Genomic DNA, 27,094 nt, shown 5'->3' with positions numbered 1-27,094 from the left:
TGGACTGTCAGGAAACTCTTGGAATCGGATAACCCGAGTATTAAAGTGTTGACCAAAATGCTGAACGAGAAAAGTACGAGATTAGACAGTGAAAGAGAGAAAACAGCTTTGCATTAGATTAGCAGAGCAGACAATAATGTGAATTGCAACTGTACTATAGAGTAAATCTTCTCCTGTTGCTATCAAAGAACATGAAATTAGCATTGAAAAAGATTTTCTTGAATACACTGGGCCTGGTTATGTTTTCTGGTGCCCTATTGGTGAAACTGACAAAGTTATTATAACGTGTTGGGTGTCGTGCCAAACTTTTATCGGTAAGTGCGTCACGTCCTGTACTGCGCCATGACCCATGGAGTCATACACACAAGACTCAACAAGAAGTTTTTTTGTCAAAAGCAAATTTGAAGTTGGAACCAGTAGAATGGAACTGTTTTAAACGACACATTAAATCGAACCTTTATAAAAAAACTGTGGTATGGAACAAACTTTGTGGCTGGTGGTGCCATGGTTGGGTTGTGCAAGAGTTTGAAAGGTTTGGTGCTGCTGCTCTACAAGTCATCTGTATATCACAGAGACCTCTCCACATCACATGACTCCAACTTCAACACTCTTGACCTGTTGGCGGGTAACAGATTCAGTCCAGTCTGAGTGCCAATAATAACAATGACTCCCCTTATCGTACATGTTGTATCTGTTGAACGTCGTTAGGTTCAGTACTCTTTCTGGTTAAGAGCCCAGGGGGATTCGGTGAAAGATTTTGCTCCTGGAGAGAGATCCTCTGATGAAGTTAAGTTGATCACCTACTCAACTTGATGCTGTATGGGTGAATGTACATGTATTATACACAAATGATTGTGTCCCGATCCACAATAATGGTACAATTATCCTGTTTGCTTCTACAGAGGACATGGGTGTCCTCATTTGTTCACAGATGCATTTGGCAGGATAAGCCCTTCAATATGGCACAAACTATAGTTCTCATCTTACCATAACTGGTCCTGTGATGATCTGGGCACAGCCATTGCAGGATTCCCCAAACTTGGCCAGGTAGTCCTGCCTACAGTACAGCTTACCGTCTCTCTCAAAGTACCAAGATGATAGTTTGTTGTTGCAAACTGTACATCTGCAAACAAACAAACAAAACTCCACTGAAAGATTTATCTGTAATTCTATTCTTGTCATTTGATTGGTGGGACTCAAATCACGTGATATTCATTACTACTGCCATCCACGGCAGGGCTCCATAAGGGATTCACGTGTACTATTCAACAATTTAAGGTAATCCTTGTAACGGCTTTTGAACATTTGATCCTCACTGATTATGAACCGCAGAGTGCCGCAAACAAAACCTGGGGAGGTTGTAACCCAATATGTGCTGCTTGACAAGCACACAATCATGCACCAGTATTCATATTCATTTCGGACATTGATTTCAAGGACTCGATCGACGCAGCAGACTTGGATCTGTATGTCAGTCGAGTGGCTTTAGAGATCAACCACATTGGTCATACACAAAACGGTGAATTGTTATGAAATTTACTAGTATATAAAACCATGTAGTAGGTAAATACTAAACTAAAGATTGCTACTGACTTCAAAAGCACAAGTTGAAGTCTTTCATATCACGCAAACTGAAAACAACAGTCATCAGAAGCATCCAATAAAAGCTTGTTTTGATGACATCACACTACAGCTCTGTAATTATACAACTGTTTCATTTTTTCAGGGCGAATGCACCTGCGTGGGTGAGCACTGTGCTAGCTCACACTTAACTGTGAACTAAAAGAGGCCGGACAGTGAGAGCGCCTTGGAATTGCTTTTCAATTGACAATGTTGATCAACACTGGATCGTATGATTATTTGAAGCGGAGCAAGGTCCTAATGAATTTCAGGCAGATGGCCGTGGTCATTTGACGAGAATGACCTCTAACTTGCTTTACCTGTTTTTTCCCCTCTGTTCTAGAGCTATAAAACCCCTATCACGGCAACAAGGTCAAGAAACTCTGGGGTAACAAGAGCTGTATTATGACAGCATCAAATCACTGAATTTGTTTGCCGCCCTCACTGGCGCATTTTTTACTCTGGGCATTCTCGCGGAGGAACTGAACTCCCCAAATGACGATTTTTCAGAAATGTTAAGAGAAGCTGCCACGTTAGTCATGATACGGGTAACATTGACCAATTCCCTGTTAAATAACCACTTCATGTCAAAGCAAAGTGAATGATCTTGAACTTGTAAAATGGAAGGACTATTACCATAAGGTAAACTTTTTTTCCCAGTGATAACATTCCTCTCGTTCCACTCTGTAGCACGCAATATCTGTACACCATTTTATGCCGGATGACGTGTAAACAAACAGGCAGTGATTTCCTTTGCTTGGTAACATGAAGCATGTTTAAACATGACTTGGTAAATTTCTCAGGCAGTGCTGGGTGACATGCCAACTCGTACCTGTCCCCCATTTGAGTGATTCCCATTAGCAGGCATACATCTTGGGCTATGACAAAACACAAGGAAATTCTAATCTTTACAAGACTTTAGACAGTGTTTTTTCAACGTTCTATGGCCTGAATGTGAAGCGAAAAATGGGGAAATGGGCTGATCCAAGGAAAAGTTGCATGCGTGCACTAGTTTGTACACACAAACACAGATTTGAACTGGTCTGTGTCAACCTTAGTGTGGATCCATCAACAAAAGAGGTCGGCATGTGCAGGTTGTGTAAACGTCGTGTGGACTAAGCCTGTTTCAACACTAGGTTACCCCGTTTATGGAAAACAGCTTTAGAGGCATTTTGGGATTAGGGCTATTTGTAGCAAAAGGAGGTGGATCAGTCCAGGAAACCAGCAAAAATCCTGCATTATTAAAGAGTGTTCTTAGTGCAAAACGAAAGAGCATTTCCACTGAGTTCTCTAAACTTCAGGTACATAAAAACAAAGGAACGCCCACTCTAGGTTGGTCAAATAAACATGTGTATAACCCTCAAGTAGACATGGGCCATGGCCAAGCACTGCAACAAAATTTAATATTGTTCCACAACAGTGTCTGTTTCTCAAAAAGCAATGATATGGTAACAAAATGACACACAATTTTGAATAGCAGTGAAGGACCACCAAGGTCAGCAGTTGTAAAGCCCAATTTTGTAAAGTACAGTACTGTGGTTGTGGCGTCTTGTTTTCAAAAATGTGTATGTTTGGCTGAAAATAATATCATGCCACCACGGAGTGATATCATTGGTAGGTTAAGTGAACAAATTAGGCATGTGTTTAATGAAGCCGTGTGTTCTACATATAGATAGCAAAGTGGGTGGGGGCAATGAACAATCACAAAGCTGCTGGTACAAATGTGAAGTTGCAGCAAATTTGTGCACATTCAGATGAAAAACTGGTTCTGTGTAATTCCACAGTGTATGAAGCTCTCTGTGTGATCATACCGCACATTTGTGGAGTTATACACTACATGTTTTTGTTTTTAAGTCCATACAACTCAGCTGTTCCGGATCTTCCTGATTTCACATAAAACATTAGAATGTCTTGAATTTAACTGAAGCATGAGCAGAGGTTGGCAACTTTAGCATGGAGTAGAAGTATGGGCATGGTGCCCAGTGTTATGACAAAAGTACATTCAGTGCCGGTAACCATGAGTAATTTCCTTGCCTTCCACCTCTGTAGCCAAGAATCGGACTCCATCCGGGTTTACATGTTGACTAGGTTCTTCCACGAAGAATATTTCAACTGAATTTGGAGGTTTCCTTGAACTTCTAGACCGAACAATGAGGATGATTCACAATACAGGATGATCCATTGTTTTGACAGCCAATTATTGAAAAAGAAAGCACCACTTACAGGGTGAAGTGACAATTCAGAAGACAATAAAGAAATGTTCAGCTTTAGAGGTGGGAGGAAAACCCTGGGTAATTATTTCAGGGAAAATCCACGGGATCAGACAGGGACTGAAAAACAAATCTACATGCTGACCTAGGTGGGATTTGAACCTCAGCCTCGGAGGTGGAAGGCGAGGAATGAGCCACTACACCAACCTGACTCCCCTTAGATGGACACACTTTAACTGGAATTTCTAAGTACCAAATCCAGAATTATTTAGGAGGGTAAACAAGTACACTCATGTTTACATGGCACTGCCCCCCAAAACACACCTATGAGGAATGGACGGTCCCCTGCATTACCTGTATGTAAGATTTGGATGGTGAAATTGATAAGTGGCCTCTTGCAGGCAAATGTCTGATGGGGCAGTACTGTAAATCAATCTGTTCCCAGTATCGTCGTACTATGGGTTTCAACCAGGCTTCAAAGCTACCGCAAATTCTCTTACACGATGGCACTTTGGGAAAACCTTCGCTATATTACTAGAAAATATTATGTACACTGCACTGAACTTATAAGATCTGTCCGCTTCAAATGGTGCATGTGGTTGCCCTCCAGCAAAAACTATATTGGCATCATCACTACATGTACCGGTACCCTGCATAACGAGTTGGTGCCTATGTACATGTATATGAATGACTCAAAAGATGGTAGGGGTGGTTTTAAGGTACTTGTACTTTGTCGCTGTAAATTTTTGCTATTATTTGAAAACTCCAATATCTATTTTACATTTGGATCAGCATAAAGTGAAACAATGGAACAACTCTTATCAGTTTTGTAGCACTCATTTGCTGTCAAAACAGGACAAAAGAAAAGTACTATCCATTTTGATATGAAAAGTGGAAATTTGTCATTTTCAACCTCTCCCCCGGAAAAAAGGCATTTAGTTTAACTCACGTCAAACCCATGATGATTCACACATACCAGCTTCAAATGCTCAAGCATACATGCACAAGTGTTTTCAGAAGGAAATTAAACGTTGCCAACGAGAGGGCAACATGCTTGGCTCCCTTTACTGTGTTTGTGTCGTACAAGCAAAACTCCAATTGGCAAACAGTACATGTACACAACGCACACTGGCCAAATTCATGTCCATCAGTGACAGGATAACAGAGGCTGCATACATTAGGAGTTCCTGTAAATGGACATATACCTTTCCCTGGAGCAGTAGATATAGGTGTAGAAACAACATACCTACATGTAACTCGTTTATTTCAACTCATCACCGAGTTGTATACAGACTTGGCATGGGGAAACCAAGGAGAGGTCCCATCAATGTCAAAATGCACAATGTATTTAAAATCTGGTCACTCAGAAGTTGCTCTGGTGACCTCCATCTCATCTTGTTAGCTTAAGGTGCTTAAAACAAAAAAGCCACCCCCAAAAAAAGGGAAGACGGCAAATTTCTACAGAAATACCTTTTACTGCTTTCACATAACAAATTTACTTGCCGAATGTTAGCATCCAAATAGTCTAGATGCATTCATATATCCCCTTCGCATTATAATCAAACCATCTAAAATGTACTCCTCAGCTATGCACAAGATTGTATCATGTGCATATATGAACAGTGCCTCCATGAAGTAATGTAATTACTGATAAGCATGAGGGCTCTGCCTGGAACACTGTTCATCATTAAATAATGGCCCGACCTTGGGGACTGCACGCGATGTGGACATGTAGACATGCATACACATAATGTGACCGGCTCTGCAACATGGTGTATTTTGTCACTTTTTAAAATTTGACTTATATATTTAATAAAATTGCTCACATCCCAAGCTTTCATTTGATATATAATTTATTCCAGTGGCATTTTGCATTTTGGAGTTATTTGCCATTTGCATATTCATATAATTTCATTTTATCACATGTGCTTTTTGAGATAGTGCCCTTTAATCATAACAAACAGAAACATCAAACTTAAATATGACACTCTCTTGGTTTTCCTCCGCAAGAGAGGCTTTCTGGTCAAACAATCGGCCTCAAAATATTTCCAAATACTGGTATTTTCACCCTCGTCGTATGGAATGGGCCATTATGCGTTTTTATATTGCACGACTTGATACACCTTTCTGCAGAGTGGGTCACATATCATAGTGTCATGACATGGACTTGGAAATGTACACGTAAACCAACTCAGCATCTAAAGAAATTTAGCAATCCAAATAGTTGTGCACCTTCTACGTGTCGAAAGATGTTACAAATAATAAAGATACAAAAATAATGCAGTACACACTTCATGTGAAATCTGGAAAGCTATGCATTGGGAACAGAAACAATATAACAACATGCATTAAAGACTTAGCTGAGGCACTCTGAAAAAAAAAAGGCTTCTGTGCAGACATCCACGCTGCAGTTATTTACCTGATGTCCTGTGGCATCAGATATAAACAAGTCACCTCACTCCTGTGCTTGCCCGCCGAGACATTTCTGTTCGCCGAATCCAATATTCCCGACAAGTTCCTGTTTTCTGGGAGGGAATCACCACGGGGATGCGAGGCCATGGTACACACGCTTGAAGGAATCTTTGGGGGGATAGGGGCTCAAATCAGAGGGAGAAACCCAACGGTGGCTCCACGGTGATGACGACGGGCGAGATAAGACATGCCAAAGTTATATCACCAGGCCGAAGCCAATGTTGCCTGTCTTCCCCCGCAAGAGAAGGGCAAGGGATGAGGAATGTTAACAGCCCATGCTGAAGACATCTGAGACTTCTGCCTGGTAGATTAGTGACGTGCCCCGGCTGCCTTTGCCCCGGCTGCCTTTGCAGCATCTCGCCAGTGTTATCAATAACAGCGAGTCCACCGGGGACTCTGGACTTGCACATGACGTACTATCTCTTTGACTTAAAGCACCGAGGCAGAATGCAGCCGTGATTATGAAAACATGTGTACCCAACCTTTTGCCTGTGGCCGTCCTGCTTCCATTTTATCCATCACATAAATTGTGTACGTAAAGACTTGTGAGAAAAAAATCAAAGGGAAAACTGCATTATCTGTGATTTTTCCAAGAAGTGGGCTTGGCAATGCCTTGTATACTTCTGTCTCTGGTTTTCACAACTGGACTTGATACCATTTTTTTCTTAGTCTTTTTCACCATAAAAGGTTTCTGAGTTCTTTGCTAAGGAAGCTGCAGGGAACTTTCTCCAACTTTTTCCATTAAGAATTTTTTTTCCAAACCCCCCAAAAGAGGAAACAAATTGTTTAGTACTGTTTCTGTATGTTCTTTAATTTAGAAAATACATTGAAATGGAGCAAAATGGCTGTTGGCGGTAGGCAAACCTCGGGAAACAGGCTTCCAGTTGCATGCACTATCCAATGGCTCGACAAAAATTGATTTTGAAATGCTGTATAGATACATTACCGGTACTAGTGTGCAAGTGTAATTTCAATACAGGGGTGATATTGACATAATTGTCTACTGCCCTCTATTGTAATTCTCATTACATTTATGCAATAACAAGTTCAGCTGTGTCCTCCCCGTCATGGCAGATTCAACTGAAATGTTAATTTCACTCCCACGTTTTCTGTGAACTACTGCATTACAATAAGAAGCTTTGAATTCACCACTTGCAGATAATTTGGGGCAAAAATTATGATTTTTGTGAAAAAGGTAAGATGTGGTACTTGAGCTAAAAATTAGAATCAAGTCAAACACCACATACTCCTAATGTCACATGGCATTGGCACTCCTTCCTCTCCATTTCAAATTTCCATGGCTGGGCAAGTTATCCCCCCCCAGAATCCCCACCCCCCCAGTTCCTGGCCCAAATTGACACCACTGAACGGCAACGACTGTATAGTGACAAGACGACCTAACAAAACATTACGCCTGTTAACCCTCCTTCTGTTTTAACCATCAAAAACAGTCAAAAATGCCTTCCAATTGATTTCCCCCAGTACACGGACACGTATGGGAAATGTGACTGATTTTGACTGATATGACAACTGTGTCAAGAATGCATCTTAGCATAGGAGGGTTTTAATAAACAAATAAGCAGTTTACACAGCAGGATGCAATACAGGTTGGTCACAGGCTGTCCAGCACAAAATGAGTGAAGAGACTTATAAATTAACACTGGCCACTCTTTCAGAGGTGAAGGTGACTGTATACATGAGCACAGAGAGGCATATTTCAAGACCTGAAGTACACCAGAAGCTGTTTTAATATGCCCTTTAACATCAGGTACAACACACACTTCACACAGGATATTGGCGCCCGCAAAGAGCCTTGACACCTTAACTACACAGGTATGTTTACACCATGGGCATGAACTGAACTGTGGCTGAGAAGCCCTATCCAGCCAGAGGCATAATGGGAGTCAAGGCCGGCGCGAAGTCCAGCCTGCTTATTTATTCTAATGATGGACTTGACCTCTACTGAGCCAGCTTCTGCAGGAAATTGATGGCTTAGTTACTGAGCTGCTGTGACAACTGTTGTTTCCAGAATACATCATGACCATTAACGATGGGTGGAGAAATATTCACACATAATAACGGTATTCCATGATGAGGCCGTTTCACACGAACTGCTGGAAACACACACACGTCTGCAATGTTTGGCGCCGAGTGTTCTGATGTCAATTTTAAACTTATGGACAAGCTGAGCTGTTCATTTGCCCTGCTTGTATGCTAGCGTTTTCATATTGAATAATCAGGACAGTTTTCGGCCAAAATTGGCCTGGACTTGTGAGCGTCCAAAAGCGAGTCTGATCCGAGTCAGTTTGGCTCATCAGACCGGTGTTTATCTCCGGTTTCCTTGGCATGAAACGACTGAGAATATTTCTATTCCCCCTGGATGGGATGCCAGTCCATCACAGGTTGCTTCCACAGCTAATGCTGGTACCCATTTATACTCCTGGGTGGAGAGAGGCAAGCAGGGGTGAAGAGGCTTGCCAAGGGCCACAACATACTGTCACCTGCTGGATTTGAACCTCCAACCCTATGATTGGAAGTCACAAACCCTAACCACTTGGCCACATGCCCCCAAACATGCTTCCAAACAACTCAGTAATCGGCCCTCCAAATTAGAATGTCCAGAAAGTCTCCAACTGCAGCTGTCCACACCATGAATGCAAAATCAAATATTAGCATTTTGCCATCTGAACAGTGACTGTGCATTTGCAAGCATAGCCTAGCATTGATAGTAAACGATGGATGGGCCCACACAAAGGCTGCCAACCCTCAGCGCCAACCCATTGAGTGTGGGACTCACGCTCACATGCTCACACTAAACCAAGAATTCTCATACTCAAAAATAATGACAACTCAAACAATGAAAAAAGTCATTCGCTCAACACTTCTACATTCTGTCCATAGCAATGAAAACCAGCCTCCAAGCACGTTATCTGGTGAGGAATTAAGATTTGGTCCCCTGATATTCCAGGGGCCATGCCTTACACTCTACGTGTTTTGTGCATGGAGCAGGGCCAGGTGAAGTGCTCCTCAGGCCAGAGGCACCAGTGTTCCCTTGGCCCTGCTAAGTCATACAACTCTTAAGAAGTGTGGATAAACTTCTGGGGCCCTCGGCGGGTCCTGAAGCCCCACCCCCACCCCCAAATTAGGGGCTGGGACTCACTGCCGCCTACTTTCATCCATCTGCCTGCTGCTCTGAACCTTTTTGAAACCCCTGGTTGGCCTTGGACATCAATTCCTACATGTTCAATTTGGTCCTACATGAACATGTACATGTAGGACATACACATACACTGTACAGCTGTGTCTGCGTTTGATTTCAAGCACTACAGAGCATCCGCCATTGTCACATTCGACTCTCAAACACCCTCAGCAGCCCTGCCATGGAGATATTGACACTCAAATAAATGGTTAACTTCCGTTTGTTTTTGATTAAGGTACCAAGTTCTTCAACCAACTGTCAAGAACCTTTCCAGAGGACCCATCAACAATCAAGGATTGCATGTGGATTGATCACAGCCTTGTTACTGACGCCCCCGCTCCCTTCTATCTCCCCGCTCCCTTCTATCTCCCCCCTCCCAGGCCCCCGGAGTGTCACGCCTCATTGGGCACAGTCCTGAAATCCAGGATGCCAACCCCCGGGGGAGATGGATTAGTCAGCAGCCCTGGCGAGGATACGGGTTCAAAGGATAAACCCCTCAGAACGTCACCAAGATTGGAGTGGTTGGCTCGAACAGCGCCCTCGTAGGGCAGCAGATATCCTAGACAATTCATGCTTCCTCTTGGGAGTGACCTGTGATTATCAAAATAGCACTAACAAAATCATCCTTGTAGTAACCAGGTAACTGGTTCAGAGTACACATTCTCTATGACAGATTTTCTCTACATGTATTTGAACTTACAACAGGTACTGCGGTTCATGCACAAATACAGGGAGGGTACCGCACACTGGATAATCTTGAAGGTCCAAAACATGTAAATTACCTGTAAAACACCACTTTAAGAGTCTGTGCAATGCAATTACTTTACTGCAGGCTTTGGAAATACACCTTTGTATTTAAATTAAATATGTTTTCAATGATTATTGTACCGTCACTTGTAAAGTACAGCTTGGACAATTTTAAATGTTTTTTTTTTTAAATGCACATTTCAATACCCTATCCTCCAAAGGATGCCAAAAAGTGATCACATACTAAGGAAGAGTATAAAATGTTCAAAGAGTGTGTCTGAGAAAAATTCATCACATGGACTCTTACATTGTTTTTTTTACCCATTTTGCACACACAGATGGAGAGAAAATACAATCTTCCCCAGGTGGTGAATTGGTAACTTCCAATGCAAGAAACTTTAGGTAACGCATCCGCATTGTGAACAATATAAATACTGCATGTGCTGAACACTGAAATATGTATAGATTAGAAAATAATTCCCACAATTTCATCAGCTACTAAGGTGACTCTGTTTTGTTATGTTAAATAGTTGAACAAATATAATTTTTTTCTGGATGAAATGAAACTAGAAAAGAAACGACATAAACACAGCACCCATACTTTAATACGGGTACTGGCTTTTGCTCGCCACGTTTGGCTGAATGTGTGTGCATATATTTAAAATTTGTTTTATCTGAATGTATATTTTTAAACATCAGATTTGTAGAACAATAACAAGGATGTTACGGAAGTCACAAGAAGAAATCCTTGGCCTTATAAGCCAGGGTAATAAAGTACGGGAATAAATAAATGCTTGGCCAATCTCAAATGTGCATTTAAGACTGGCCAAGCACTTTAAGCAATTAAGAACAGATGCAACTCATGCTTAGGCCGCAGGCATACATGTACATGTAGGCATTATCAATATCAGCGGTTATTCTCCTGAGCCAGTGACCACGCACAAATTTACTCGCATTCATAAATACCGTTTTAGTCAGAGAGTCAAAGGAAGTCAGCGTACGATAAATTTCCATTTTGTCCCAAAACTTTTACTGTCATTTTCCCAAACACCGCCGTCCATTTATGGTATATTCCTTGTGCAAGTTGTCAAGAGGAATTTCCTTATATGGACTTGGCACTCGCATGGTGAGGCTGCGTGCCACAGCGTACACAGACTCTTGAAAAATAGGAATGGATTAACCCGTCTCATATCCAGGTGCTACCAAGTTTTTACGCAGCAGGCATTATCAGATCGCAGCAAGCATTATCAAAAATTAATACACAGTCACATTGTGCATTGCTGAATAGGGAGACTGGAGACTGTCTGAAGAATTTATGAATACTGGTTAACTAAATGTCATCAATCATTGGGCACGCAACTTTTAGCTGATTTTAACATGATTAGTTTCATACGTGAAATCAAGTGTATGTACATCTAACAAAACAGGAAGTCCAAACCTGTCGTATTTAAAACAGGATACTCAATGACATGTGAAATACTATCCAAAAAAAATATGCTAAGTATAAACTGTGGGAAATGGGAATTTTACAGTTTTTTTTTTATAGAAGTCTAATTAACTCTCTTTCCATAGTTTCGCATTTGAAGTCCCTGCAGGTAAATTCCAAACTTGAGTTTGAAACTTGGAACTCAAGACTGACAATGACAGAAGTGTTGACGATATTCTGTGTTTATTTTATAAGCTGAAGGTCCAGGTTGGAGTTTGATTTGTGCACAAAGCTTCTTTCACATTCAAGCAAGGGTTATAAAAAAGGGTTTGATTCAAGTTTTATGAATTCTCAAACACGTCGTAGACAGCAATACATTTTTATTGCTGTGCTGGTCTAAAAATACACAACTGTTGTACAGCTTTAACTTGTAAACAACATGCATATCAAACCAACAAAACAACAGACCTGATCTTTCACAGAGTGGATTTTGCCAAATGCCTAGAGAGATGTGTGTGTAACCAAGCGATGCTTGAAATACTGAAGAGTTACTTCATCCTCATTTCACTTTCACCCCGCAGGGAGAAAAAGGCTAAATTTAGCGCAGTCTGTTGACGACACAACCCGAGATTGATATTCCCCCGCAACCCTTGATTATCAACGTAGCAACTTGGGCTCGTCTGGCCCTTGGGGGTGAGATCTATGGTCAGTGCCATCTACTGTAAGCATTTGTGTGGGGTGGGGGGGGGCTGGGGATGCAGCATGGCTAGGTTAATTTGCACGGGTCCAAAAAATGTGGGTCCTAGAGAATGAAGGGTAATTTTTTTCGGGAACTGCAAGGCTGTAAAATCAACATACGAGGCACTAATTTTTGCTGAATTACACAGAGAGTGCTTGGGTTTGTCCTTGTGAATATTTGCTGAAAGTAATTATTATAACCTCGCCATTCTTATTGGCTGTATTGCTCGAAAAACAGTTCTGTCTGACAAAGAAGAACACCATGCTACGGAATATTCACAGGTGCAGCCTGAAAGCTTATATCTGTCACAAACAAGATTTAAAGGATTAAAAACTTCCAGTGTCAGAAATATTTCAAAGGCTTGAGAAACACAGAAAACGGAGATTTCAACAGCAAATCTGTCATTTTACGTGCACTTTTGTGTCTCACTACTTCCAGAAACATGACACTGGTAAATCTTCAATTGCACTGACCACCACTCAGAAGCAACCCCCTCCAATTAGTTCCTCTGATCTGAACTCATACAATTCGGTTCACGAGGTGCTAAATCTCCAATATACCAGTATGTCAACATACATGTATACATAAACGACCATGTTGACTGCTTCGATTGGTTTAGTAACATTAGCCTCTCAGGGTGATCCAAGGAGCTTTCTATTTTATCGTATGAACATTCGTTTAGTGACAAAGGGAAAGTCCCATTTCATCTGTCACCTGGGTCATTCTATAAATTTGGAGTCCAAAGTGTGACATTTTTCTGTCCCTGTTACCTCTGACATGTATGCTATCTGACAAGTTTGACAAGGGATGTATCACCGAAATTGATTTCAAACTATTGTTATTTGTTTGGCAGGTAATTTGCAGTACTTATTCAATCTTGGAATGAAACAATGAGTTCTAAATGCTAAATAATCATAAGCCAGACGCAACAGGGACACGAAAAAAGCTGGACTCCAAACATTCCTCACTGTACAAACCCACATACTGTAAGCAAATTGTAGCCTCGGGCAAGTGCGGCACACTTTGCCTTTCGTACTTTTATGCACATTTTCAAAATATCGATTCTTTAATACGTAGCTGCCAGTGGTTTGAGGGCTGCCAGTGATCTACATGTACTGTACATCATATTTGCTTAAAGCATCTGGCCAAAGTTCTGTTTGAAAATGTGTTCAAATTATCCCATGTTATTCTTTTCAAGGTACAGACTCGGGTTTGAATTGCCCACTGCAAGTACATGTGAAAAAGCTTAGTCCAATTACAAACTTAGGCTACGACAACAGAGTAAGAAAATATTGATTGGGGGATACTTTTAAAGCACATTACCGGTAATTATTTTTGAATGGATCATTTTTTTTAATCATTCTAGGTTAACACAAATGATCTGCTTTCCTTGTTCTCATTTTCACTTGGAACCATTTCTGCCATCTTGATTTTACAACTGCTTTTGCTTGTATTGAAAATATCCATGCATTGCAATATCCACTCTGCTCCCCTTCGGCTACACTCTGTTGTTTTTTTCTAAGTCAAAAAGGGGTAATATTGTTTCCTTGAGGAACCTTATTAGAAATCTAGCGATACACAAAGTACGAAGGACGCAGGGAGCCCCAGAAATCAGCAAACAATTCCTACCCATATCTTACCCAAAAAAAATCAATCCAGCACGTTTTGGTTTTGATTGGACAGTCATTCCTCATGAAACCTGTTATCTTTATTTGCCATGGTGGGTCTTCCTAACACTCAAGTTTCAGTTCCGTTTTGGCATCGTAAAGTACAGTGAACTGTTCCAATTGATCAACCACCATCATCATCCTCAATGTCCTGTTTATTAAGTGAGATCAATAAAAACTGACACTCCCAAGCTAATTATGGATGATGAATGACCCAATGCCAATTCATTTTTTTTCTCCACACAATAAACAAGAGGGAGTTAACTCTAGTGACTCAACAAATCCCTGTCAGACTAATCTGATCAACAGAAACAAGGCCAATGAAGTCACTGACAGTAGTGGCTGGTAATCAATTAATGCTACAAGGGTGGCAAAACCAAGCACATAATAGCCTTCTGGAGGGTTGTAATCTGATCACTGGGCTTGAGTCAATATTGTGTCATGGCATGGATTACAGGTCCAGGGATACATGGGATAGTGCTGCAGGTTGTAAGAATATCTCCAGGGAGAGTTAGGTTTAGCTACTTAAGGAAATGACAGAAGATGGAAGAATCAAAATAGAACTCAGCTCTAAAAGGGTCGAGGTTTTGCTGGCTTGCTTGTTTGTTTTTTAACTCATTGTAGAGGGCAAAAGAAAAAGTAGATCAATAAGCCTTTTGCAAATTCAATTTGAATAAAATCTGGTACACTGAGTTATCTCATTGCACATAAAAGTCATAAACATAACAATTTGAAATCCCCAGACTTAAGACACTATTGCTACCGGTACCTCGTGATTCGGGACAAGCTTTCACATAGTGACCACCATTTCTGGAATGGACTGGTTCCTTTGTGTCCTTCTTATCCACTGAAAACAGCATATTGATGCAAGGCTGTAATTTTAGCAAAAATGCAAAAGCCTGTCCCGAATCACAAGGTTCACAGTGTCTTTAGTATGGATAAATCAAATTGTTATGTTCACGTGAATTCAAAGAAGTCAGTGTGTCAGATTTTACTCAAATTTAACTTGCAAAGGGTTTAGTGTGTCCCATTAAGGATCTGCTTGTTAGTGGAGTTTATATTTCAATTTGGTGTACATAAAGACACATGTGTCATACATGTACATGAAATGTTTCAATCTAATCTGTGGCTATGTATATTTGTACACATGCATGTTGCATCACTGTCTTGATGCTGATTCACACTACAGTCTGTGCAGATCATGTTTTGTGATGCGTAGACGTTGGAAAAAGTTAAAACTTTTGACCGTCTAGTTAGGACACTTTCTAAATCACCTCCTTGACTCAAAATGCATGTAGATTAAATCTGGACATTTCACAAGAAACAGTACGTTTCACATAAGTTTAAAAAAAAAGAGGCATGTATCAAATTTTCATTAGACTGGTGTCAGAACATGTCAGAACATAAAATGTCAGTGCTCGGGGTGCTTCGGCAAAGCTTAGGGTGACAAAAACCAAGAACAGAGCGTTGTGGTAAAACGGAGAAACGGAACAGCAGGGCAGATCCAGGGGCGTAAATAACATTGTATTTCATATTGACATATCGATTGTGCACATGTATTAAGTGAAGTGTTTCCAGGTCGATTATGCATGCTTTTAAAGTTCACTGGCACCCGTGACTCAAATCACCCAGTGACAACTTGGATAATAAATGAGTTTTCAAAGGTACGAGATTACATTTATTCACACAAATATAACAAAGTTGGGGAGACAATGCTGCCACAGAAAAGTCACATGATCATCCATTAGATTCATGTACATGTACATGTATGATCAAGGTGCACTTTTTATAAAAGACCGAGGCTAAATTCTCCGGTTAAAAGTCTGGTATTTTATAAACTTGATGCGGTGGGTTTCAAGATAACATTGATCACCAAAAACTGTAACAAAGGGATGGAAAAGGAAGAGAAGGACTCAGGAAAAGCCGAGGCCTGGAGTTTTGTCCGGTGGTTTAAGACAGGACATGCAATGTACTTTGATCCACTGAGTCAACACCAATGCAGAACTTGCCCCAGATGTGGATCATAAAAAGACTTTTCAGGATGACTCAGGGGAGAAAAAATAAATATTTGTAAAGAAATAAGTCAACACAGTCGTGTGAAACCATGCAGCCTTGTCTGGGAATACTTGACCTCTGCATGGTGATTGGGAATTTCAATTTCAATGGGTTCATGATGGGTAAACTAAACCTCATACCAAAAATACCACGGCAATGTGACACTGGGTGTGAAGACTGCATGTTACACATGTTCATGGTGTTCACCAACATCACACTCCTCAATATAGCAAAGGACATTTAGTTTCAGTCTGAGCACAGTCAGAAGCCAGCCGTATCTCTCCTCCCCATACACCCAGTGTCATATATACATGTACATTTGCAAGTCAGGCATAGTAAGTCATGGTAGGTGTAATGTCACAGAGCTGCCACGCTATCCTTTCCATTCAGGAACAGGAGATGGCACATTTTGTACCAGTTTTGGAACAACGTCCCTTACATGGGAAAACCCAAAATGTCCGTACAGGGGTTCAAGCTTATTGTGCTCGGGAAGTGCTACCGTAGCTGAGAAGGAACGACCAATTTCTACTGCAATGATACAAGGTTGTCACGTGTGTCCACCTGTCATAAAAAAACCCAGTGATGTTGTTGCACACTGTTAGCCATCCCCGTACAACCTACATGTATGAACCTGGAAAATATGTTTAACAAGATTGTGCACATAAATGAACATGTGCTTCGTCATTCTGATCAATGTAAATCCCTGTTGAAACCTTAAATTCGGTTTGCATGAATGTGAACCATAAAAGTATCAATTGAGAAAAACAGGATGAAGGAACAGTTAATGTAACCCTGTACATGTACGCATGTACAGTGTTATAATGTACGATATACATGTATGTACATGCACATTATATACATGCGTAATTTAAGGATAAATTCTTCACTGTACTAAAACAGCCAAAATTACGATCAGTTAATGTGGCACATATGAAAGTTACATTTACATGTACATTATGTACTTTATTTCCATTGAATTTTTGAAGAAATCTTTTAATGTAACATTTGTACCTGTGCTTGTAACATTGGATTGTGTGTAACAGGGCTGAAACTATAAACTAGATTCAAGAAATCTCTTTGCAAACTGTGTAATGCAATAACCTTACTGGCACAGATAAAAAAACCAATGAGCTTACTGACAGACTTCCTCTTTCTGATTTATTGCATGGTGAAAGTGTAGTGGCTGGGATCGTGTCCTTGCTCTATGAGATAATGAGTTGGCTGAAGAGGCACTGCAAAATTGAAACTCAAAGGACTAATTGCCTTTAAATCAATTGCGCTCAATGTAATGGACCTTGGCATTCCCAACTTGCAAGCACCATGCTCTTATATGGGAGACACCTAATATGATCACGCCTGGTCGGAAGGGAGGGTTGAATAGAGTAATAAACCTTTTTTTCCCCCATTCTCCGAGGGATATATTAGTCTAACTCTTTCAACCATACAATTTTTCACACATCTGGGTCATTCCATGAGGTTGGGGCACATTTGTGACGGTGTCAATTTTTATACGGGTTCGGTAAGAATGAACAGCTATTTCCCTGCATGTGGATTCCAAATTGACATTGTTATACATCTGGCAAGGCTGAATACAGAGGTGTGTGTTATGTTTACAGAGTAAATGACCTACTCTAGTCTACAGGTCATGAAAGGTGGTAAAAGTTTTGGATGTACCAAAGACACCGTCACAAATTGTGCCCCAACCTCATGGAATGACCCATCTCTGAATGTCACTTCCGAGGCCACAAGTACTGATGATGGGTAACCTTGGGTAAAGAGAACAAAAAACTCGTGTTTCTAGTTTTGCCAAAATAAGGAAGGGTTTTGCTTTAGGCTTTTTTTAGTATTAAAAATGTTGAGGGAACAATGTGTACGTTGAACTTGCAGCAACATTTGCTTCTACTGTACTTGTAGACTGTACCGGTATGCGTGCTTAATAGGCTTAATTTGGCAACCAGAAATGGAAGGCATGAATGAGGCAACACCACACCCATGGGCAGGCAGTCTGCATGCATTCGTGTGCCTCTTTGACCAACAACTTGGACTGATTTGCCAAAAATGAAAATACACGCGCACGCCAGGTTTAAGAATGCCTGAGTGATATGCAATAGTTTCAAGTCCTTTTCTGGAGTAGCCAGTAGTCAAGTTTTAATTTGAAAAATTCCTCAACCAATGTAGTGATGACCTCCACGGCACACATGTAAAATGTACACAGTGTGGATCATGGTTAACATCAATGTACATGTACATCACAGTCAGTCCAGTCACAAGTCCCTTCACAAGGCCAGTCACAAGTCCAGTCACAAGGCCAGTCACAAGTCCCTTCACAAGGCCAGTCACAAGGCCAGTCACAAGGCCAGTCACAAGTCCCTTCACAAGGCCTGTCACAAGTCCAGTCACAAGGCCAGTCATAAGTAATAGGATGAACAATGACAAAAGAATGTTTTTGTCACAGCTCATGTGAATTTGTCACAAATGTTTTTGTCACAGCTCATGTGAACGGCTTGTGAATTGGCTTAAGACTGAATGACTAGTGATGGACTTACAGGGACTTGTAGGTACAATATGGTACAAAGGTCAACACCACAAATGTCTTGATTACCAACTGTCTTCAAATGTAGAGTAAATTTCCTTGATCTGCAAGACCATGATGAGATCTGTTAGCATACATGTACAATGTATGTACCAGTAACTTTCACATACTGGAGTCTTTGTGCACATTTTTGGAAGACAGCCAAATTTGCACAATTTGTTTTTCAATTTCTTTCAGTTGACATAGCCGATTTGGCAGTTTGCCAGCTTCGCATGTATATTTGACTGCCTTTACAATAGGCTTCACTACCAAATAAAGTGCTGGACTTGAGAAGGAACCAGACGATCTCTTTAAATTGTACCAAATACATAAAATGTGCTGCTGACAGCTAAAGTGGACAGGAATTGAAGTGACACTTTTCCATCCGACCACACACATTTTCTGTCTAATATGTAGAAAATGTTCATATCTCACAGAGTAACAGATCCATTCTCTAGGGAGAAATGTGTCCATCTACTGCTGTATTGTCACCAGAAGAACATGAGATTCAATGAACTGAAAAAAAAGTGGGGAAAAAATCTGGGCCCTTTCTTGTGTAACTGGACAAATTTAGGTCTAAGCGAAAAATTGTCAGAGAGCAAGCTGTAGACAGAATATTCCTCACATCACACTCAGACTGGTAGCCTGCTCCTGCTAAGCAAATATTGTGCATATAGAAGGGTGCTTAGCAGCCCTGCTTGCAGTCTGGATCTCAAAATCTGTACCACTGCTTAAGTAAATGTTGTCTGAAGACTACCTTCCATAAACAACACCAACTGAAATTGGGGCACGAACTATACTTCAACAACTAGTCAATAGCTTTTTACATGTGACAATGCGCGTACACGCTATACAGTCACGCTTGAATGACCCCAGTTGTACTATTTTTGTAAACTCTCACCGTCACTCACATTTTGCCATTGGCTGCATCTCTCACAGTGTTTACGGTCAAATGACATTTCATACAATTTATTATTTTCATGTGAAAGGTTCCGTCCATACCAAGGAAACCGGGTTTTGATAGCAAGCAGAGTGACCATGTACAGGGGCCTGGTTCCAAACAGTCAATTACATGTAGCATACTGTAGATGGTCGGCACCATCAATCAGTCGGGCAGTGTTGGTCGAACCACGATTAACTACAGTCTTCGCTAAAACTCGCTCTGAGAAATCTTAAACTTACAAGAAACAGCGGATGTGCCACTCTGATTCCAGTGCTTGGACAAGATGCTCATCCACAATTTTCTGTGAACAACTGATGCACACTGGGTCCTGACCTGCGGGGAAAAAACACAGAAATGCTCGGGTTCAAATGTATTATTAAGATGGTTTGAATTAGCGGTTATTTGGGCGTCAGTTTTGTGGTGATTCAAAATTAACTAAAAAAAGAATAGGCCGAAGAAATGGGGAATAATAATTATATAACTCACTGTTACTTGACTTTCTCTTGTTAATTAGATTATACAAATTTATACCATTGACGAAATTGAATGATTAAATCGGTAAAATGGATGACAAAAAACGAATCTGCTTTTCCAATTCAACACCATTCCCAGAGTGAGACAGAAATGACAATAGATGGGACAAATAAATGTGTTTTTTTTCCCGGAGTTACAATGCTCTGTCCTCTCTGATGAAATTAAATTTTCGTAAAGCAATTTCAATGAAAGAGGTGCTAAATTAACCAGGAAAACCTACACTTAAATACTGGTTGAAGTACCGGTAGTTCTATGCGAAATCTGCAAAACTCTAGAAATGAGTAGATTTTGAAGTAGATTTTGGAAGATCTTGTTGTTTTTTAAAGTGGACAGCCCAACTGGGACAATGTGTAAATTTACCCCTCTGTGAGGGATCTCAGTTCTTTTGTTCGCAACAGTACAATCATGCACAATCAACCAATGAATGCTCTTGGAATACCCAATAACTGTTTTCAGTAATGAGCCTAGTTTTTATTGTTCAATGGAATATTTCTGAATTCAGAGGACAAAATTTGGCCAAGAAGTCCAAGACTACTTCTCATTTTACAAGCTATTCTTTCATTCATTTATTCTTACGCAAGAATTCCTATTGCTATGGGGGAAGATGACAAGTACATGCACATGTTGTACCGTAATTCCAGCTCAGTGCTTCAAAGGTCAAAATATCCATGAGTCGGATGGACATGGCTCAAAAGCATAAATCTGTCCACATCCTGTCCCTGACTCATTTCTGTAATTGTTCAGATGAAAAGAAGGCCGCAACATTCCAAGCCGAAACTTGTCCAAATACAGGCAGATACACTGAGCTTTAGAAAGCGAAAAGTGATTTTGGACTGACTGAACTCAACGACCCTGAGACTTCATGATTCACAATGGGAAGAGGAAATGAACCCCATCATAAACTGTTCACTTGCGTACTACAGATCGCTATTTGTGGAATCACAATCCGGAGTCAGTCAAAATTATCAACCTCCTTTTTTAAATTGTGATTTGTGTCCCTTCGAAATTTCTTTGGATCAACACATACAAGCCAATTTTCAAACTCTTAAAATTAATTTGGAACAGATTTGATACAGTAATAATCTACTTTTTAAATGTGAGTGAACGCAATGGTACACCAGTCAAAATTAGAGCTGTGCTTCCTATCTAATATTGGATCAATTACACATGTATTATTAATGTACATATATTTGAAGCAAATTTTCCAACATTTTCCAACATTAGGAAAGATTTTACTTTAACAACCCCACCAGAATTGGTAAGAAACACCAAAAACCTTGTAAATAACTATCCAGTCGCGTTCAGAGTTATATAAATGCTAGGCACAATCTCTCATTTCCAGATTTATTTCAGTAAAACAGGTAAAAACTTGGGCAGAAAGGAGGCCTACCAGAACACTTGGAGTCACCATACAGTGCCAAGGACATCTACCATAAAAACTGAAACTTTCTTCCCCTGTACTGAATGAAGATTTTCTGATAAAAGTCAGTCTTAAAACTGAAGGTTGTGCCAAGCATTTATATAATTCTGAACACAACCGGACAGTAATTTTCGCAGATTTCGCTGTTCCAAACTGATGTTAGCAACGGTGTTAGAGTCAAATCTTTCCCAACATTAATTGAAGCAGATGTACATGTACATGTGCAGTAGATGATGATGTTATGCCCCAACTGTAGCATCAGTCCCAAATATAGTTGGGCCGGCCCAGCTACAGCACAGAGATCGAGTGTGCACGTGCCAAAGTCATATTGTTTAAAGTGTCAAGTCATAGATGAAGCACCATATTTTAGATGGATTGTGTCACGTGTGAGACTCATAAACTTGGATAAGTTTGAGAAATATTCTACAGAAAGTGGTCAACAATAGTTGGGCCAGCCCAACTGTAGAACTACAGTTGGGACAGATGCTATAGTTGGGGCGTAATAATGCTGTAGCTTTGTGTGGTCATGTTTTCACTGTCATTGGTACCAACTGAAGAGGTTAGATGACTTAAAATACACAATGCCATGATACTGTGACTAGCAGTAAGTTCTCAAACAGGTGGTTATGTCCATTGCATTTCACTATTAACCCCTTCACGCCGGGACGCGTTAAGCAACGCCGTAAAAATTGAGATCCTCAGCCCGCTTTTCAGCTATTATTCTTGGTCCACGCTCGAGCAAACACGGTGAAAGAAGGCAGACCCTGGCTCTTGTGTATATGGTAATTGTCTTTGTGTGTAGCCCAGAAATGAAAAGACCGAATTTGCATTATAATCACCAGCTTCACAATAGTCCCCATTTTGAAAAGAGGCAACGGGAATGTGGAAGCGTGAATAGAGCCGCATGCCACCGAACAATCAACCTTTTCACCGTGTAATTCAAAGCGTGCAAAGCACGCTGGGCCACAAACCGAGAATTTGCAGTTTGGCAGGTGGCCTTTGTGGCCAAGCGAGGCTGGAATTCTTGGAGTCGGCTTTCGGAAAGAAATTCCCATCGAGAAGGGGTTAAGAGATGTCCCAGTTATCAGTGGACCACATACAACTGGTACAAGCTTCCTGTAGTGCATGGATTATTAGTGCCACTTTTTACAATTTTTTTAAACTCAGAAAGTAATGAATTGCATTGTTTTTCCAGTTTTTCCCTGACCCTGCTGGTGATATTTGTGACATTTAAAAACAGAGCTGGTCAAATAGGCAATACGGAATTCATCATTTTCCCCTCTTTCCAAAATCATAACTTTTATGCACGTTCCTGACTTGAGATTTTTAACACCAGTATTTCCGATTCAAGAAGACAGGTTTGGGATTTTACACTGTACAAAACAAAATCAGGAAATGTGACTTTGCAAGAACTTCAAGGAAGTGTCTACCCATCCGAAGCTGCCTGAACTAATGTAAGTTACGAGCAAAAGCAAAACAGCTCTTTTTGCTATATAGTAGTAGGCCTAGTTGAACTGGCCTTTTATGATTATACCGCAGCATATCTGTCAGAAATAAACACTCCTGGCGCAAAATTACGGGAGGTGAAACACTACTATTCAGTAACTGGCTAATAATGAAATAATGAAAAGAGATTTACGAAGTAAATGTAATGTGCCTAACAGTTAATTACGGAAAAGGTAAGTTTTCAGTTGAAATTTAAAATTAAATTAATTTAACCTAATTTCATTTAAATTTCTCAACCTTCTCCAAGTTTTGCAGCTCACACCAAATAGATTTCATCTAAAACATGCAAATGTGGCATTTCATCCATACTAGAAATAAACATTAGATTCTGCTAGCATGCCACGAGTTACTGACATTAACGAAATGAAGTTCACGACATTGACACACACGTACATGTACACCGCACACGTCTAGGGGGCTGTAGCTGGACCGGCGCAACGCCCAGCAACTGTAGAACGTAAACATAGGTCTACACCGCACTGTGTCAAGTTGAGCTGGCCTCTTTCCCAAATTTAATGGCCTAACATTACAAGTTCAATACATTACCTTCCTCTGATCCCATGTTGACAACTTTATCCCATCAGCATATAAACATCAACCTTACAAGTCAAATCCTCCTCCTTTTGTGTGAGGAACGTCATGCTCAACCGTAATATGATGCATGCTGCACTTAAGTACCTCATGTTGATCACTGTACCGATACATGTACATATACATTGCATGTGTGCAGTGCAATGACAACCCGGCCCATTTTTTGCACCACCCACATGCACCGTTCAATCGACATAGCGCCACCAACTGACAGTCGAATTAGATATTAAGTTAGACTGGCTACCTAGCTTGTACACTTAAGCTGGATACACATGTTTAACCGAAATGTGTAACGCCTAACTACATTGGCAGAGATTAGGTACCAGTCGTCATTTTGTCTTCAGTTAATGAATGGCGCGCCTCTCAGATCGTTTTGAGGTTTTGGAGAAACGTGCGGTGATGGCGGGACCCTTTGAATTTGAAGTTTGAAATCCCTCAAATCAAGTTAAAAATAATCGTCATGAAGCAGTACTGCTTTTGAGGGATTTATATGTTTGACACTCATTTAAGTTGTAAGTAAGCGTGAAAGTGTATTATTACGATTACTTCTGATCTTGTACTTAGGAGTTTAGAATTAGCCTATGCCTAGGCCTACCACCTGACCATGCTGAATGTGATGCTGTTGTTACGCCCCAACTATAGCATCAGTCCCAACTATAGTTGGGCCCATCCCAACTAGAGTGCTACAGTTGGGCCGGCCCAGCATGTGCCAAAGTCATATTGCTTACAAATATCATGTCATTGGTCATAGGGCTAAGTGCCACATTGACTTGGATAATGTTGAGACATTTCCCACAGGCATTGGTCAACAATAGTTGGGTCAGCCCAACTGTAGCACTACAGTTGGGACTGTCCCAACTGTAGTTGGGACTTATGCTATAGTTGGGGCGTAATACTGTGACTTAGCTCACGCGTAGTGGACGTCGTCTAACGTTAACATTGCATTGCAACTTGTAGTGTAAATGAAGACATGTAAAAGACACAGTCTGTGTAAATTATTCTTAAAAAAACTTTAAAGGACAAGAAGTATTGTTCATCTCTAAATTGTAAATTGTGGCTGGAGATACTCCTACTGTGAGAAGCTATTTAGTTAGCCCCACTAGTGTGGCACGGCCTCTCACTCCCGATCCATCCTTAGCCACACATCCGTATACGCAATTTTGTGTCGGCGTACTGAACATTTTCGGCACACCAACTTATCATCGTGGGTGCAATTTCTTTTACACACGAACATGATCCTTGACCTTTCCGCTTTCTAAAAACCATTTATTGAATGATTTCACTCACTTTATTCAGGTATTTTCCAGTCTTTTTGCCTTTATCCATTCAATCTAACGGGCTCGCTCTCTCAGTCGCCATCTTTAAAATAAGGTCGTTGAACATTACGTCACTTGACCCCTCATCGTCTTGACGGCTGTTCCCTGTCAAGGCATATGTAATACACGGACTGAGCGATAAGATACTACTTGTACCAATGGGCTGTTCCAAAACTTTGGCAGCAGTTCAGATGTCTTGACATGGAACAGCCATCTGGAATTTTAGAATTTTTCAAGTTACAATCCAACCAAATAATTTTCACGATCCGGAACTAGGAAAACGACTGCCTGTTACATGTACTCCCAGCAAACTGTGTGGGGTCCGCACGTCTGCCGCATTCTCATGAAAACCTTGTGATTACATGTACTTGGTTTTTCATTTATGTTGTGCAGTGTTGATCAAAACTTAATTAAAAGTCACAGAACTTGCCTTTCAAGGCTCAAACAAGGTAAATTGATAGTCACATTTATATTTTCCTACATTTATGTGAAATGTGACGTTTCAGATCTAATGATGCCCTCCGATCTAATTTTTAGCAAGCCTTACTTTGGGGGTAAGCAGTGTTTTGTATCATTGCTTTATTTTGTCTCATTTGTTACCAGGCAACTACATCCTGTCACCATGGCAACAGGAGGAGTAGGAGTGGTTCAAGGAACCTCCTACACCATAGGTGGGGTGAAGGTGGACTTTCCCTGCAAGGCCTACCCAACTCAGCTCTCAATGATGTCCATGGTGAGTTATGCTGAGATAGGGATCTGCAGGTATTTCAAGCTTTGACGTCCTTCCATTCACTTTTATCCATGACAGCCTTGACTTCATTGCTGTCTCGTCCTTTGTCGTGTTACAGCATACCTAAGAAGCTCTTGAGTAGCCTCTTGTGGAGTGTTACAGGTTCAGAATAGCAGATTGTGCACCATTGCATCTTTAGTGCCGTGACAGTGCCCAGATATTGCTTCACCTGCATAAATCTCTGTCATCTGATTGGTGGATCGTTGATCACACGGCATTGAATTATTTTTTACTAGCACGCAGCTGGCGAATGGGACGCACATGCAGAGTGTAAAACATTATAAGAACTGTGCATTAGAAATGGATAACAAGCACCTCTGGATGCACTGCAGCTTTTGCGTGATGGCGCTGTAGTGCAAAATATTTACAGCAACACGGCCGACTTAGATCCGATGTTCGCGATGTTAACTGACAGAGAAATTGACGAGCTTGTCAATGCAGCTTATGTTGCCTGCACTAAGAGACAGATAAAATAGGCTGCAAGTGAACCAATCAGATGACGAGGATTTGTACAGGTGTTTTGTAAAACAAATAATGAATCATATTCGCGCGATGGTAAGAATAATGGCACGAGTGAGAGATGAAACGGTCTGTTCCACAAGGCAAAGACCATTTCATCTGTCATCTGGAGCATACATAGCTTCTGTCTAACTGCTCAGTCATGTTGATGGTGATAGTCTCCGTCTCCCCCCAATTAAACTTTTTCCAGTTTTCCCGAGGCTTTCTTGTGTTGTATGTAACATGTTCATGTTAATCTTGTCAGATTATCAAGGGGATTGAACGGCATCAGAATTGTTTGCTAGAAAGTCCGACCGGCAGTGGCAAAAGCTTAGCCCTTCTGTGTTCCTGTTTGGCGTGGCAACAGAATGAATATAGTAAGTGGTTCTGGTTGCCGGGTATGTCAGTCTTGCCATGGCAACAGAATAAATATAAAAACTAAATGCAGTTGACTAAATTTCCATGACATTGTAACCGTGAATACTCAACAATTAAATATGACACAGAAGTGTGCGAATGTCAAGTTTTCTAAAGTTTGCATTTTATGAAGTCCTGGTGTTTGCAAAGTGTCACACATTTTTATCTAGGTAAAATAAGGTTCGTGGTCGGAAAAGAGAAGAAGCATGTAGGTACAGCCATTGATTTACCTTCCTGCTGTGCGTAAACTTGGTCAAGAAAATGGTTGGTCAAAACATACTAGCAGGATCAATGTCATTTTATCGTTACCAGCTTTATTTTGATAGAACAAGGTCATGCAAATGGCAGCACACTTCCCTACTTGTATAAATG

The 27,094-nt window shown here is 40.8% G+C and overlaps 2 protein-coding genes across 7 annotated transcripts in view; one reads left to right on the top strand and one right to left on the bottom strand.

Annotated features, from left to right (window-relative positions):
- Positions 1-23,825, bottom strand: part of LOC110982957 (LIM domain kinase 1-like) — a 61,327-nt gene extending 37,502 nt beyond the window's left edge. Inside the window, exons 1-3 of one of the 2 annotated variants that reach the window (XM_022241787.2) lie at positions 23,657-23,825; positions 19,890-19,983; positions 988-1,123 (exon numbers count right to left, since the gene is read on the bottom strand). In XM_022241787.2, the coding sequence (XP_022097479.2) occupies positions 988-1,123; positions 19,890-19,983; positions 23,657-23,672 (246 nt within the window). In that variant the 5' untranslated portion in view covers positions 23,673-23,825. Of the gene's footprint in view, positions 1-987; positions 1,124-6,249; positions 6,655-19,889; positions 19,984-23,656 lie in introns of those variants that run through there. The other variant, XM_022241777.2, reaches the window with a different exon arrangement.
- A 215-nt stretch (positions 23,826-24,040) lies between these two features.
- Positions 24,041-27,094, top strand: part of LOC110983595 (Fanconi anemia group J protein homolog) — an 87,271-nt gene continuing 84,217 nt past the window's right edge. For all 5 annotated transcript variants that reach the window (XR_015426398.1, XR_015426400.1, XR_015426399.1 and 2 more), the window contains exons 1-3: positions 24,041-24,213; positions 25,621-25,750; positions 26,571-26,682. Coding sequence is in view for 2 of the 5 variants with exons in the window: in XM_087141026.1 (XP_086997152.1) it covers positions 25,640-25,750; positions 26,571-26,682 (223 nt within the window). In the remaining 3 variants the exon portion in view is untranslated. The remainder of the gene's footprint in view (positions 24,214-25,620; positions 25,751-26,570; positions 26,683-27,094) is intronic.

This window comes from Acanthaster planci, linkage group LG09 (genome assembly GCF_054643075.1).
Source record: "Acanthaster planci isolate LZ-2023a linkage group LG09, COTS_SCS, whole genome shotgun sequence".
Lineage (NCBI taxonomy): Eukaryota > Metazoa > Echinodermata > Asteroidea > Valvatida > Acanthasteridae > Acanthaster > Acanthaster planci.
Note: the sequence above shows the minus strand (reverse complement) of the source record. Positions and strands in the feature narration are given on the sequence as shown.